At 41.8% G+C, this 16917-nt stretch overlaps 1 protein-coding gene across 2 annotated transcripts; it reads right to left on the bottom strand.

The window, feature by feature from the left end:
• ASPA (aspartoacylase) lies at positions 1 to 16917 on the bottom strand. 2 transcript variants are annotated; one of them, XM_058676364.1, is made up of 7 exons: positions 16888 to 16917; positions 13053 to 13313; positions 10184 to 10379; positions 8654 to 8747; positions 3650 to 3757; positions 3100 to 3209; positions 1 to 402 (listed from the first exon to the last, which is right to left on the bottom strand). In XM_058676364.1, the coding sequence occupies exons 2-7, from the start codon at positions 13286 to 13288 to the stop codon at positions 205 to 207; spliced, it is 942 nt and encodes a 313-aa protein (XP_058532347.1). In that variant the 5' UTR covers positions 13289 to 13313; positions 16888 to 16917; the 3' UTR covers positions 1 to 204. The 2 variants fall into 2 exon arrangements, with proteins under 2 accessions (XP_058532347.1, XP_058532346.1); XM_058676363.1 differs by lacking the exon at positions 16888 to 16917 and adding an exon at positions 15207 to 15323.

Genomic DNA, 16917 nt, shown 5'->3' with positions numbered 1-16917 from the left:
GAATAAGATATCTACATAAAATACAATACCTTTAAATATTTTCCTTAAAGCATTGTTCTCTTTGAAAATTTTGCTTGGATGCCTGCTGTGCCGGCACTGGGGGAAGTGCTGTGATGAAGCTAAGGCACAATCTTGCTCTCCCAGGGCTTACGAACTAGCAGGTGTTTTCAACATGTTGCATAACAAGTGAGCTAGGAAGGCTGCCTAGGGTGAAGAGCAGCGAATGCCTTTTGCGTTCAGCGTCAGTGTGGTCGTCTTGGCAAAGGCTTCCTTCTTCTCGTAATAGGCAGCTTCATTGACAAACACCGGGTACACAGTGCAGTCTCCGCCCAGGGGAACAATCTTTCCATCAAGGGTCAGGAATACCGGGTCCTCAGGGTGTAATGGTTTCCAATCTTGATCCTTTAGGAAACAACAGAAATAGGTAAGTCATTCTTGTATCTTCTCTCACTTTAAAAATGCTGTCTCAGCATTGTTAATTCAGTAGCATGTTAACTCCATGGTGCTGTAAATTTTTTTTGTTGTAGTTTCATTTCTATTGTTGACTTTGTTTCATGGCTTCTCATTTAAGGAAATGTATAGCGATGGCGTAATAGAAACTATCACATCCAGATATGAATATACAATACAGTATGCATCTCTACTTCCAAATCAAAGATGGACTCCCAGTGAAACTGTTGGATATATCTTGACAATAGGATGCTGGACTGTCCGGCATTGTCTGTACCAGCAATGTCAGGACACACTTAAATAACAGAGTGATGGACTTATGACTGCTTATGAAGAACTATACTATTGTAATAGTCTTGGGAAAATCAGTTTGGGGGAGGCAATTTGGAGAGGGGGTAGGGAAATCCCAGAGCCTATAGAATTGTGCCATAAAATTCAAAATTAAAACACACACACACACACACAATGCTCCCTCAGCAGCAAATCATAGCCTTGTGTTATTTTAAAACAGACACCTGAGAGAGGCACCAAGGGACAGGTGGGTGATCTGGCTAATCTGAAATTGTGTAGTGAATCTGGGCAGCAGTTTTAAAAGTTCTCCTTTTAATCCTTATCATTCACACCTGGAAATGTTGCTCCATTCTAGGCTTATCTTGAATGTTGCTGAAGACCTAGATGAAATATGCATGTGCCTAAATGCATATTCTGCTTCTTGCCAGCTCAAGTTAAGTTTTGTTCAACCAAATTTGGGGGCTATCCATTCGGAACCTTGCAGGTACAAGATATTCTGCTGGAGATATAGACATGAGTCACGTGTTCCTCCAAGAGGTTTTGTTCTGATGGAGACTGGCCAGAGGAGGCATGAGGGGGGGGCGCTGGGGAAAAGTCTAGGACAGGTGGATGTATTCCAAAATATGTCCCCTTGTCATAATGACTGACTGATTGGCAGAGTCCCGCCCCTGTTACACCACAGCAACCCAAGGGCAGTTCTTCTCCAACTCCAGTGTGCTGGCAAATCAGCCAGGAGACTTTGCTGAAATACAGATTCTAGTTCTGCGAGTAAAGGGTGAGCCCCAAATTGTGCATGTTAGCATCTCCCAGCAGCATCATTCCTCCTGTGGCTCTCCCCAGTCTCAATGTCTATGGTAACAAATGGGAGCCTTGGGCACAACACTGGGGCTGCAGAAACAGCATCACAGTGATTGTCTCAGACCTGGCTGCACATTACATCCACTTGTGTAACTCCATGGTTCTATTTTCTTAAAAATTTTAAGGGGCTGGCATCATGTTATAAAGCCACAGCTTGCAATACCGCCATCCCATAGGGATGCCAGTTCAAATCCTAGCCGCTCCGTGTCTGATCCAGCTCAAGTTAAAGATAGCTCAAGTCCTTGGGTCCCTGCACCCCCGTGGGAGACCTAGAACAAATTCCAGGCTTGACAGGTCCAGTTCTGGTGGTTGCAGCCATCTGGGAGTGAACCAAAGAATAGGTAAGATCTTAAAAAAGCTTAATAAGATTTTAGACTTAAAATCTGCAATATTTATTGTTTGTTAATAGTTTTAGGAGTTTTGACATGTACATGTACAAAATTCCATCCCTACCCCTCCAACCACTCATGCTACCCCTTTACAGTTTATCGGAGCGGTCGGTGTTTCATTTTGTTTTTGTTTAAGGCCTGAGTGGTACCACAGCTCCGGAACCAGTGCTTTTCGGGAAGATGTGGCCCAGGATCATTCTGGGAACTTCTTCAGCAGCAGAAGGCCAGCCTTACCTCAGAGCAGATTTGCCCCAGTTGTTTATACAAGCACTTTAAATAGTTCTATAACCTGCAAGTCTGGTTATCTGGTCTAGAGTTATTACACAGGGATTTGAACGGGGGCAGTGATTTTTCAACACTGATTATCCAGATCAGTAAGATTGGCTTATCTCACAGTCCTGGCACTGTGTGTATTAAGAAAGCTCTCCAGCAAGTGCTTAGCCAGGGACCAAAGCCTCACTCAGCAGGTCTGTACTACCTCTGAGGCCTCTGAGTGTGTAGAGATGGAACTTTTCAGATTCTTCACTCCTCCTTGCCTTTCCCAATTGAAGTCTCTTATAGTCCTCCAACTTCACGATGCTCTGATAGCGCCAACCATGCAAGGAGAGTCAAGGTGTGGTGGCAGAGAGCATCCTAGAGAAAGAGGTTCTGATGGCTTAGCTCTAACTTACTCAGTGGTGGACACAGGGAAGCAGCAGCCATGTGGTCAACTGCAAAAAGCCCTGCTATTGGGCCTGTCATTGATAGTTACGTGGCTGTGGCAAGGAGTGAACTTCTGACCTTTTGTCATTTGGAGATGGCCCTTGGGTAGGAAACTCACTTTCTCTGGGCAGCCTCGTCTGCTCTCTCCTCTCCCACCTCACTGTTCTGTCACAACACCCATCTCTCTCTCTAAACCATCACGTAGACTTTATTGTATCTCAACTATAAACTCCAGGGGAGTGAGGTCCTGCTTGCTGATGTGGTCCCTGAGCCAGCAAAAGTCAACTCAGTGCTGAGTGAGGGTGTGAACATCTTCTGTGTGCTGTAGAGCTTTGGAGAACATCAGATGGCCTATCAGAGCTAAAGTGCTATTTGCATTTTTCCACTAGTTTAAAGCAGCAAATGTCACCTGTAGGTTAGGATGTATGACAGCAGCAATCTCTCCACTTCCGTTCCTGGGGTAATCAACTTTCTCCATGACTTTGTAGACCTCAATAGCACAGGGGGGATATTCTTTTCCTGTGGGAAAATCAGTATGGATAAATCACAACTACAGGACATCTCCATAAAGGAAAAAAAAAGTTAATGGGAAAATAAGCATTTGATGTGAGGCCTTTATTTGGTGCTCATTTTCTTGATTCTATCAATCTGGTCATTGAGGAGTAGCTGAAGTAAGTAAAACGTTTTAATAAACACATGAGCTAGGTTATGGACACAGCAAATGAGTCTAGCTTCCAATAGCTATTGCAACACTTAAGGGCTACGTTTTATAACTACATATCTATATATGAAAGAATCTCTAAAGTATCCATGGAAAACACATTTCTAAAAAACTTGCGTATAATTTCAAACCTACACAAAAGCAAATTTATCGTTCAATTCCAGTTAGTGAGCTTTTTAAAGCATGAACACACACACGTAAACATACACATAGGAAACAGCTCTTGTCTACTGCTTACCTTGATTGAAAAGATGTATGAAATCAAGGGCATGCTTAATAATTTTTCTCATTTGATCCAAAATATCAGCTCTCAGAACCGCTTGAGGCTGAGGACCAACTTCTATCCCTAGGTACAGAGTCACATTTATATAAATATTAGAACATACTATAACATGGAGCATTTTAAATGTAGTGAGATCTAGCATCCCATCATTACATTTAATGTAAAGGTAGACTATGTAGCATGGTGAAAATACGTGAGACCTAATGTCAGGCAAAAATAAGCAGAACAGCTGTATGTTCGAGTGATATGTACACAGTGAATTAAGACGAGGCGACAATATTGGGGGGATCAGAGTTATGTTAAAGTAGTAAGATCTTGAGTTTTTTCCCTTTAACTTTCCTTTGAATTTAAAAACGATAGGATATTAGAAGTAGACACATTTAAGTGACATTAACAGAAATGTTGTCACAGGTTTAACATTTAGCTTTGACAGGAGGAAGGCCATCTATGTAGTTGCAAAAATTTAATCTGGATGAATCACAGATTTAAGTCAATAAGACAATCTAATGTGACTATGGAACAACATTTTTGCCCTTCCCATAACAACTCAATCACAAAATGGTTCGAGTTTGCTATAGGAAGAGTTTCTGATGCCCAAAGGCATTGCTTGCATCATGAGGTCTGCTCTCCATGGCTGTCAGCCATCAGTCCTCACTTGTACACCCTACTCTTTCCCCAAACCATTTACACAGTCCCTGTCCTCCTGTTCAAGTCCTTTGCAAAGTCGACCCTCCAACTGTCACCTTGTTCACGTATCAAGACACTGATCAAGTATAATATATCATCCACTCTCATTTTCTTCCACTCATTCTTTTACACTCTTCCTGTTTACACCCAAGTCTGTTACTTCCCAATTTACAAAAATCTTACCATATTTTTCTCATTTAAATTTTTCATTTGTTGTGTTTAGCTCTCTTATTTACTTGTATGGACATATTTTTTAGTATACTGTATCATAAATTTGGCTAAGTCTTGCATCTGTGCACAAATAGTTTGGACAAATGCATGAAAATATGTTCATAGATATGTCTGTGTGAGTGTTGTGGAAGACACTGTTGCTTGTCTACCCTGAACCAGTCCTTTTTCCTCCCTTCCAAGAGAAGTTAGATTTTTGGTTGAGTATTCTGAGCATTTAGATATTCTTAGGCTGTTACACATACATGCATACAAACATGCATACATACATATGCATATATACACAAAATTATAGAACACACATATTTTACATATATATGTAAATATAAAAATAATATATAAATATAAAAAACACAAATACGCTTATACATACAGATGAACAGATACCAATATATGATCGTTTGTGTATGTTTATACACATACACAGATGTTCTCGTCTTCATGGGAGATGAAAGGTGTAGTTTGGGTAGTCCTGCCTGAACAAGGGAAGGCCACAGGCTGGTACAAGTGAACACTTGACCGAGAAAGGCCGGTTACTACAATTTTTCTTTTCTGATTGTACGTGGAGGACACATGTAGGATAGCTATATTTTCCAAATGAAATATTAATTTTAACACAAGATGTCCTATTAGAGCAGAATATTCAAATTTGTTGTACTTATAGGCCATGCAGTCACAAATGGGGCTGGTGAAATTAAAGTCATAAAGATAATATTAGGGGGCCTACCTTTAGCTTAACCTTTAAGACTTTTGAGTCACCCATCTGAGTATCTGAGCCTTATAACCCGCTTCTGGCTCCTGATTCCAGCTTCCTGCTAAGGTAGACCCAGGAAGGCAACAATAATAGCTCAAGGGATTGGGTCTCTGCTACCCACATGGTTTTGGTCCTGGCCCAGTCCTGATTGGTGCAGCTTTCTGGGGAGTGAACGGTTCGATGTAAGAGTTCTCTCTCTCTTTCCCCTCGCCGCCCACTCTGTAATCTTCTCTGCCTGTGCTTCTCAACTAACTAAACAAAAAATCAAAAAATCAGCTATAATGAGATCATGGTCAATGTGGGAAAGCAAAGAAGATTGTGGTCATTCTTCTGTGTTCTGTTGCGTGTGTGTGTATGACAGAAAAAGAGAGATATCAGAAAGGATTCAGCTGTAGCAAACTTTACCAAGACTGATACTATCATGTATCAGCTGACTTGGCAACAGTATGCTAGTAGCTTGCAGACAGCTATCAGAAATAAAGGCAAGGGCCCGGCGGCGTGGCCTAGCAGCTAAAGTCCTCGCCTTGAACATCCCAGGATCCCATATGGCTGCCGGTTCTAATCCCGGCAGCTCCACTTCCCATCCAGCTCCCTGCTTGTGGCCTGGGAAAGCAGTCGAGGATGGCCCAAAGCTTTGGGACACTGCACCCGCGTGGGAGACCCGGAAGAGGTTCCTGGTTCCCGACTTCAGATCGGCGCACACCGGCCCGTTGCGGCTCACTTGGGGACTGAAACATCGGATGGAAGATCTTCCTCTCTGTCTCTCCTCCTCTCTGTATATCCGGCTTTCCAATAATAATAAAATTAAAAAAAAAGAAGAAATAACGGCAAATTTGGGGCAACAGTCTAGGATAGTATAAAATGTGGACCCAGAAAGGGTCAGAGACCCTAAATGTAGTTTTGTTTTCTATGAGTGGATAATATAAAAGCCTTCCAAATACAACAGCAAAGTCGGCAGAAGAACATGTACTTCTTCTGTATGATTTAGAATGAACTTAATACTTCCTTATATTGAAATGTTTTGAATATTTGGTTCTGTTTGCAATGGCTCACATATCAGTAGATATTTTTCCTGGCTAAAAGCCAGGGCCAACCTTAACTTTTCCAAGTTTGGAACTCTTATACTTTTGTTCGGTGCTTCAAGCAGGATCTCTATCCCTTATTGTTAAATTTTTGATATGTCTCTACTAATTACCCGTATTTACATATTTAGTTGACTTTGGTTGATCCCCTAATTATGCAATAGAAGTATAAATACTTGAGCAAGCAGGTTAAGTTTTGATTTTAGTTTGCTTATATTGTTAACTTACTTTTACATTAGATTACTCTGAGTTGAAACATTTGAAATTTGAGAAAAATACAGTCATAATAGTGATTTTAATTGTAGTCTGAAGGTAATTACGTGGACAGAGTACTCAGAAAAGAAAATAGAAAAGAAGAAAAAAAGCATGTGTCTGAGAGTGTACAAGAGTGTGGGCCACATGTCAGAAAGTGATTCCACAGCCTTATAGCTTTCCCACAAGTGAATGGACAAGAAACAGCAAGCAGGTGCTAAGAGGGAGGCTGAGAAATAGATTTCTACGGGATTTTATTTTGCATTTCTTGAAGGTCTTGTGGGCCAGACACTGAGCACCTTTATTCCAGATTGTCTGTCCAGTACCCAGGATGTCTGTATGGAGGCTGGGTGCGGGGGGTGGCGGGGGAAACAGCCTTGGGAGCTATGGATGATGTTTTCTGCATTGCACAGGACAGGTGTGCTTACAGCCCATCGTAAAAAGAACTCCAGTCCTCAGCTCAGCGTTTCTCTTCCGGGAGACAAATCACTGGTGTAGGTGTCGTCTGACTCTTTCCACAAAACTTTGTGAGAACTGGGGCTTGGAGCATGGTGTAGAAATGCTGACCCTCTGCTATTACTGTTGTTAACATCTAATTGTCTGTGTCTCAGGACTTTTCCTGTCTCCCACCAGCATTTACCCAACAGTGGCATGCTAACCTGCAGGCTGATGCCTGCAACAAGGGCAAAACATCTGGCCCTTTCCGGTTCTTCTAAGGGCAAGACCGGAAAAAAGCCTGGAGTAGGTCCATGGGAGAAACAGAGACCCATTGTTTTCCTGATCCGGTCAAACCTGACCCCTCTGGACAATCTCCTGAAAGTATGTACTAGCATAGTTAGTCAGATAATACTCTATATGTAGCCATCATTACTGGCGCCAGTCTCAGCTGTTCCCATTTCCTATCCAGCTCCCCGCTTATGGCCTGGGAAAGAGTGGAGGTTGGCTCAAGTCCTTGGGACCCTGCAGCCACTTGGGAAACCTGAATGAAGCTCTGGTTCCTGGCAACAGACTGCTTCAGCTTTGGCTTGTTGCAGGCATTTGAGAGTGGATGGAAGATCTCTCTCTGTCTTTCTCTTTGTAATTATGCTCTTTCAAATAAGTACATACCTTTTAGCAAAAAAACCCAGTTTTTTTTTTCTTAAAAAACGATTCCTACTGTGGTACACATCAGTCTGTGGTTATTACTTGCTTATTCATTTGTCTTTTCATTATATGCTAAGCTCTTTGAGGTCAAATTGTGCGCTTTGTTTATGATTTTATCTCTGGAACCTAATTTCTAGTCAGTAGGCACATTCCAATATGTGTTGAAAGTAACACATACTTTTGGGCCTGGTGCAGTGCCTAGTGACAAACGTTCTCGACTTGCATGTGCCAGGATCCCATAAGGGCACCGGTTCTAATTCTGGTGGCCCCACTTCCCATCCAGCTCCCTGCTTGTGGCCTGGGAAAGCAGTCGAGGATGGCCCAAAGCCCTGGGACCCTGCACCCATGAGGGAGACCCGGAAGACGCTCCTGGCTCCTGGCTTTGGAATGACACAGTTTTGGCTGTTGTGGCTGCCTGGGGAGTGAAACATTCAACAGAAGATCTTTCTCTCTGTCTCTCCCTCTCTCTATATATCTGACTTTCCAATAAAAATAAAATAAATCTTAAAAAAGTAAGTAACATTTTTTGGAATGGGTTTGGGGAAATTTCTCTAGGAGGGGGCATCTGGATTGAGTCTCAGAATTTGGCCAGAGTAATTTGAAGCATCAATGAAATTATATGAATGAAAGCAGAAAGCAGCTCACTGGGACTGTGGACATTTGGTACAGTTAGTTAAAGTCAACCTGGTGTTAACTGGCTTGTTACTTGACAATGATATGCAAAACAGCTACAAAGGCTCTTTCAAAATCTTTTTCTCAGAGTGTCAGCTAGGACATACCTTCTTCAGTTATGACACTGGAAATAAGACTTACCCACAGGATACTTGGCTACGGAACGAGTGGTGGCATATTTGAGAGAAGGGTGCTCAGTAAGATAAACATGGCAGGGTAATGGAGCCAGAGAAGCCTGCAGACAATTGAGAACACTTTCCTCAGCATGTCAAGTCCATGTCTTTCATTCTCCTTTCTGTTACAGAGCCACTAATGCCCTTGGAAAATTTTTTAATTTAATCAGTTAAGGTTCATGAGAGAACTTTATGAAACATACTGAAAAATCCAACGTTGTTATAGTTTTGAAAACATACAACAGTTTTTGTTGGAGATATTTGTGGAGAGGATACATTACACAATTCTCTGGAAGTACGATCAAAGAATATTTTCCTTTCAAATGGGTTTTGTTGTTTTTATTATTATCTCTGCTTACACTTACTATTCACTGTTGGTCTCTTGTAAAATCCTGTGTCTAACCCTGGGACCAGGTTATCCTGGCTACATGGGTCAAACTCTTTGCACTAAATCATAGTAACTCTCCAGAAGGAAAGTTATTTATTACATAAAAATACAATAAATATATAACACAATATTTATATTATTTATATAGGCACATAATTTACTTATCTTTACATTATATTATTTATATTCTTAAAATATATGTTATATTTATACACACATATATAAATTATGTTGTTTTTGCTTGGTTCTCATTTGCTCCTAACTCTTCTCTAGCTGTAAGCATTGGATTGTTGCATTTTCATCTTGAAGCTATATGAAATACTGAATGATCAAACGTATATCAGGGTTTCTGAAACACACAAGGACAACTGTAAGATGAGAAAACCAGTATTTTTTTCATTGGACATTAGTATTAAAGGACTATTTCTTGAACTTTCTAAAATTCTCTAATTGAGGGCCTGGTGTGATAGCGTGGTGGTTAAGGTCCTCGCCTTGAACGCCCCGGAATCCCATATGGTTGCTGGTTCTAATTCCGGTGGCCCTACTTCCCATCCAGCTCCCTGCTTGTGGCCTGGGAAGGCAGCTGAGGACGGCCCAAGGCCTTGGGACCCTGCACCCGTGTGAGAGACCCGGAAGAGCTCCTGACTCCTAGCTTCGGATTGGCTCAGCTCCAGCTGTTGCAGTCACTTGGGGAGTGAACCATCGGATGGAAGATCTTTCTCTCTGTCTCTCCTTCTCTCTATATATCTGCCTTTCCAATAAAAATAAAAAAAGCTTTAAAAAAATTCTCTAATTGAGATACTTCAACTATACCATTAAACTTCCCGACATGATATTTACTCAGTTTTGTGTGTCTGTATACAATTTGTCTTTTCATAGATACAAGGATTTATAAATATCTTATTGTTGCATAAGTATGTGCTATCTATCACCATTGTCCCATATTTTCACACCGTACCACTCCCAACCCCCACGCCTAGCTGTGGAACAGATTTCATTGCTCTCAGAACCTACCACCTGGACCTTTCATAGTTGGAACAACAAAACTTTCACAATCGACTTAAAGTACAGGTTCTATGCTAACATAGAAATTAATAAAATTTATATTACCTTAATATAATGAAACATTTGAATTAAAAAGTCATTTGTGGAATCTTCAAGAATCAGAGTGCACCCCATGTTAGAAGTAGTATTATGAAGGTCAAAAATAACGTCATAGGAATCTTGACTGCCTTTTGGGCCAAACAGTTGATTTATTTCTTGAGCCCTTCTCACTTCATATGGCAAATCTTCTGACATCTTCTTGCTGTTAGCAGCAGAAATAAAAAGATTAACAGATTGGTCCTGGCTAGGATAACACAAATATGTAATAAAACACAATGTACAAAGAACCAATGGTGAAATCTTTAGTATTAAAAAAAAACCTGTGAGAGCAGTGAAAACTGAAACCTTTGTCAATGAAAGATTATACTTTCCCCTTTTTATGTAATCTCACATAACTGATGTTGCATTGGAAAGCTTGTCAAATAACACCAATTCATTTATATGGATGGTGGCAGACAGGACATTTTACACAGAATTTACCATCTGATTTCAATTTGCAACAAAAATTACCCATGAAGTAAAAAAGCAGTTCCTTAGTAACCATGAAGCACTGGGCTATTAATTATGGGGCTGGACCACTCAATGAACCTTTTAAAACAATTCTACGTAGTTTTAGCACACTTAAATAATTAAGCACAGGTGCTCACGACATCTAATCAGGTATTCACAATTGAGGTTCAGGAATCACTCTTGGATCAACAGCCAAGTGCATAGACAAGAATCTTCAAGCCCTGAATGAGGCTGGACTGCAACACCCATTGATTCATGAGGATGACAGGGCTGGAAACAACAATTGCAACCACCAGCATGTGCAAAAGCTTATTGGGGCAACAGACTGTGCCTGTAGTGGAATGCACACACAAGAATCAGGTCTAGGATCACCTCAGACGAAGTTTCTTTGGGGATTCCTCCAACTGAACTGCTGATCTCAGAACCTCAACCATGAAGAGAAGTGCAGGTTCCATGGTCTGACCGTGGAGTGCAAACGTCAAAGCTGAGCCTCCTCAGAGGCTCAGACGGAGCAGTGACAACATATCTAGGTGCACAGGGAGAATATGGCAGGCCATAGGAACATGCAGAGGATACCCAGTACCACAACAGAGGACAGAGAACAGAACAAATCTATCATCTACCCCAGCCATGTGTTGGCAGTGAAAATCTGGACAAACAGAGACTCTAAGGTGGACTATGTCAGCCGGTGGATTCAGGAGAGATGTCATCTCACTTGGAATGCTGCGACTGGCAGTAATTCAGAACTGCTGAACTATCAAAACCACTTAAACAGGACTCTTGGAGCTTGCTCCACGTCAGGGACCTGGGATGGGTGGGAGGCTGGCTGCGGCTTCTCCCTTTATATATTAACATATATTAATATATTATATATTAATATATATTTTATATAATGTATTTATAGATAATATATATATTTATATATTATATATATATTTTCTGGGCAAAGGGTTCAGAGTTCTAAAGGAATTCTTTTTTGTTTTTTTAAGATTTATTTATTTCTATTGGAAAGGCAGATGTACAGAGAGGAGGAGAGACAGAGAGGAAGATCTTCTGTCCGATGGTTCACTCCCCAAGTGAGTGCAACGGCCGGTGCTGTGCCGATCTGAAGCCGGGAACCAGGAACCTCTTCCGGGTCTCCCATGCGGGTGCAGGGTCCCAAGGCTTTGGGCCGTCCTTGACTGCCTTCCCAGGCCACAAGCAGGGAGCTGGATGGGAAGTGGAGCTGCCGGGATTAGAACCAGCGCCCACATGGGATCCCGGGGCTTTCAAGGCGAGGACTTTAGCCGCTAGGCCACGCCGCCGGGCCCATGGGAAGGCATTTATGAAGCTTAAATTTATGTTAGCCAAGAAATGATGTGACACACAAAAATGTGACTACTGTGTCCTGAAAAGCATCTGCTCCATAAGGGGAGGCACAGCTGTACTAAAAGTGGTATGCCTCCTGTGGTCTGAACTCAGTCTACCACAAAGCAAGTACACAATACAGGGCAGTTAGTTGTTCCTGAGCATGTCTCACGTTTTGGCTAGTAGTCTATCAACTTCCACTTTACTTTGTACTCCCCCAGGATATGGCACTACCCTGGGAAGAACATATGTTCAACTATACTTTTATGAAAACTAAAGCAAGAAGTAATGAAAGGTAAAGATTTAGAGGCATACAAAGGGGTAATTATTACGACAGAAACAAAGGCAAAAGTCATTAAAAAGGGCCCATCTGGACTATCATCACCTCATACACAATATAAACCAGCTGTGATTTAAATGTAGAAAATTCTGGTGAAATGCCTTCACCTCTATTCTCAGCTATGGCAATCTGCCTTGGAAGGCAAGTACTCACCAGATTTGGAGTCACAGAAGTTTTCTGGCAATGGCTATTTATTCACTCTTTCATTGATTGCAACATCACCTTATTTAAATTAGAACTGTATGCACTACTATTAACACTGCTACATGCAAACATAGCTTTCTAGGAATCATTCTATTTACTAACAGATTTGTGCACAAGCATGGTGATCAAACACCAAGGTGAAGCAGAGGATTATTAAATCTATTTCTTTAAAGATCTGATCTAAAAATAACTACCTCTCTTTTTAGTACATACAGAATACATTAAAAAACAAAAATCAGTTGAGAATAGGCTGGGGCTTCAAACGTGAGCAATGAATGCCCAGTTTAATTAGTTGTATAATTTACATCACAGGGTATTTAATAGCAACAGTGGTCTGATTCACTGTAGCTACTTATCTGTATAAACACAAGCATTTGTAACAGGTGCACACACAAAGACACACATATATGAGTGCTCTCTCATACAACTTTCACTTTTTATACACAACACATGTGCTCACATACATACTTTTACCTAAGATTTTCAATGTCAAAAATTCGATTTAGGTCACAGTCAATGTATCTGGCGCACTTCTCCACTGCTCTTGGGTTGGCGATAAAGGGCTGCACCTCCAGGCCTGTTCTCTGGATCTCAGCAGCATTCTCCAGCCAGTGCTTCACCAGGAACACGCCCGTCAGCTCATTGCCGTGAGTTCCTCCAAAGATAGCAACCTTTTTTAAAGGCTCTTCAGTGACCTGACAAGAAGTCATTTCACCAAGTAGTTTTTACTGAGTTCTGCAATTCAGAAGACAGGGATATCAAAGGAAACTCAATTGCCTAGCCAAGTAAACTTACATGGGACCTTAACCAAAGTGCAAAGTTCCCTTGAGTGAAGTTAAGTTTTAATTTGCCAACTGCGTAGGGAGCTCTGTTTCGACACTTCCCTCTCTAGCCCTGCCCTTTACCATATTTGGGTTAAGATATGCAAAGATCAACTAGGGAGACAGTTGTTTAACTTCTGACTCCCTCAGATGGTCAGAAGATCTAAGTACAATAGTCCATTAGCATCTCATACCCCTACAAAAGCTCTGTTTTCCCTTCACTTACAATGTCACTTAATACGGACTTTCAGGATTACTTGGTATAACACAAATAGTTTGGACATTTCTAATCCCCCAAAAGCATCAAAAATGAAAAAGTGGCTCATTCAACATTTATGTTTTCACTTGCATTTTAAAGCATTTCTTTTCTGCAGTCTGTTCAGGCACTTTTTAATTTTTTTTTTTATCAGAGGGCATTTAAATCTCACAAGTATCAACAACCAAAGGCAGCTCCTCAGAGAAAGAACCACCTCGGTCAACACAGGGACTTACAGCACTACTTGGAAGCGTCCTTTAATTCCTTTACCAGGACAGTTTTCTTTTTTAAAAACAAATTATTTGTCAACCCCCTTAGAGATGTTCCTCACTCCCCTCTTTCCCCAAATACCAAATGAAAAGAAACTTAATATTTTTCAATTCTTTCTAATGCCTGTATGTATCTTGGGACACATTCTCTATACTAAGAGTTTATACGAACATGGCCAAACTCACTGAAAGGTGTTATTCAAAGTGGGATTTTAAAAGATGTATTTATTTTATTGGAAAGGCAGATCTACAGAGAGAAGTAGAAACAAAAAGATCTTCCATGTGCTAATTTGCTCTCCAATTGGCCACAAAGGCTGGAACTGAGCCAATCTGAAGCCAGGAGCTTCTTCAGGTCTCCCACGCAGGAGAATACCCCAAGGCTTTAGGTCATCCTCTCCTACTTTTCCAGGCCACAAGCAGGGATCTGGATGGGAAGTGGAGCAACTGGGACACTAACTGGTGCCCATGTGGGATCATGGTTGTTGAAATGGGAGGATTAGCCTGTTGAGCTATGGTGCCAGGTCCCCCAAATGGGATCCTATTAGGCACAAGTGCTCAGAATATAAACAACGGAGGCAAATCTGATTTGATTTCATGCTCAATCACCCAGAAAGTTAAATATGTTCCAACACTAGAAACACTATGCTCTAAACAATGCCTGGTTATTTGATATGGGTACACAAGAGTAATGTATTACACTGTAGCTTGATTTATAGTACTCTTCCATACACACGAGCTCAGTTTATTCATACATCAAAGATAGTATGGGTTAAGGATTAATGTCTTCACTGAAGGAAAGAGAGGCAAAATAACCTGATCAAATTTCCACAGCTACACAGGAGAAAACTAGGCCTAAGACCTATATTTCTGATTCTAAGCCCAGTGTTTTCTGTAGAACAATAAGGGGCCTCTCTGTTATTTTTGGTCTTCTCTGTAGTCCTGAGTTTGCTCTTTCAGAATTCACATAAACAGCGATTGTTATGGGCTTGAAACAAAGAAGCACACACGCAAAACACGTCATGAACACATCAAATATGAAAGCTTCTATTCATTAAATTTAAGTGCATTTAAAGAGATTAGAATGTGGAGAGAGAGAGAGGGGGGGAAGCAAAGAGGGAGAGAGAGACAGAAAGCAAAAAGAATATACTCATATACAGGTTATGTTTTTTGTTCTAGTCAAAGCCCTCACAGCCTTTATTTTCCCCTCCTATCCATTTCCACAAAAACATTTCAAACAGTGCAGCGATGATGCAAACACACGTGAAAGTCAACAGAGTTGTACCAGTTAGTTCCTTTGGTTTCTAGAGCAATGCATGAGGGTGACTCCTTAACCCCTGACTATGCCTTGTTTCTTTTCTGCTGTTTGTTGCTCTGGCCTTTGCCCCAGTCTCTCTGGAAATGCTGCTTCAGTTAGTTCCTGAATGTTGAATCCCTGTTCTGTGGAATTTTAACAGATTAGCACTCTGAAGCATAACGCACATTCACAAAGTTACCCTGACCTGTCAAAAATAAACCACATTCTTTATGCTTACCTCGCTCATGGCATTCAGAGTTTGGCGTCTGTGGAGAGTTTTAGTAGAAAAGAGAAGAGTACTTCCTTAGAACTGGAGCAACGGAGGCTTTTGGGATTCTTACACTAAGTTAACTTCCAAAAGATTTTTAACTCCCTGTTTCCCAGAAGAGCCCTTGATTTTTGGGCTCCCTACAAACCACACATTTTAAAATTAGCCTAGTTCTTCACTGAGAATTCAGAGAACTGACAGCACAGAGGTGAAACCCACTCTAGTTGTCACTATCTCTTTATTAAGTGGGAATACATATTGTTCTGAAGCACTCAAAGGTAAACGCAACAGCTTGCAGGGCCATACATTTCGGAGGGGATAAATTTAAGGTAGGGTTGTTTCCAAAACAGAGTAGGGATAGAGAAGGTCTTTTCTCTAATACAACATCAGGTGTCTCATGTATAACACCATTGTTCACTCCACTACTTTTTTTCTCTGTTGCCTTGTAATTGTTGCCTGCCATGACCATCCTTCTAGGTGGAAATAAATGTCATAATCAGAACAAGATATGGATACTATTAGTTATTTAAAACAGTTATAGTTCTACAGTTCTAGGCCTCTTCTCTCCCCACTCTCTCCTGGGGGATTTGAACTCCCAGATCATCTACCTCATAGTTCGTTGAAACTGAAGAAGCAAAGAAGCAAGGCACGTACGACTTGGCTATGATGCCCTTAGCCTTCCAGTCAGTGGCGTCCAGGCACATCATAAGTTGTCACCAGAATCTTACAAACTGATGTCTAGGAGCTAAGAAATGCCTGAGCAGTTGGAAGAAGGGACGACCATCATTTTTTGTCCATTCACGGGCAGAAGCTAGTGGGGCAGGGGCTCTGCCACCGCCAGCCTCCCTGGAGAAAACAGCAAAAGTCACCCTCGTAACGTGAACCTCACACCGTGAGAACAGTAAGGAAAGAACCCGAATGTTACTGCGAGTTCAGCAAAGACCTTTCTAGAACTCGCAGAAACGCCACCTCCCAACAGCGGTGAACTGCGCCTGCGCGAGCTCTGGGCACGCCTGCGCACAAGCACCTTTCTGCCTTGCCTGAGGTGGGAAGGTGGGCCGGACGACGGTTGAGAGGCGTGGGTGGAAGGTGTGAGTTGTGTTGGTGAAGAGCCGAGAAGGCGGAGCTCTAGTGTTGAATCTAAATACCAAACTGTCCCCAATCCCTGGCTGGGTAACGAGAAGTTGGGGCGAGAACATGAATCCTGTGAGAATTTGTCCCGGCTGCCTTCGAGGGGCCTTCAGCCCCGCCTGAGGCGACGGTTGTTTGGGGGCGGGTTTGGGACTGAAGTGAACTTCTGGGGGTATCAACGTCACTCAGGTCTCGACGATAGCAGCCCCCCAGTCAGGGGGTGGGGAAGATTCGTCTTTAAGGTTTTTAAAATATCGTTTGCTTACTTACTCGGACAGGACAGCCTTCTTAGAGACAGGG

Source organism: Ochotona princeps, chromosome 17 (genome assembly GCF_030435755.1).
Source record: "Ochotona princeps isolate mOchPri1 chromosome 17, mOchPri1.hap1, whole genome shotgun sequence".
Classification (NCBI taxonomy): Eukaryota; Metazoa; Chordata; class Mammalia; order Lagomorpha; family Ochotonidae; genus Ochotona; species Ochotona princeps.
Note: the sequence above shows the minus strand (reverse complement) of the source record. Positions and strands in the feature narration are given on the sequence as shown.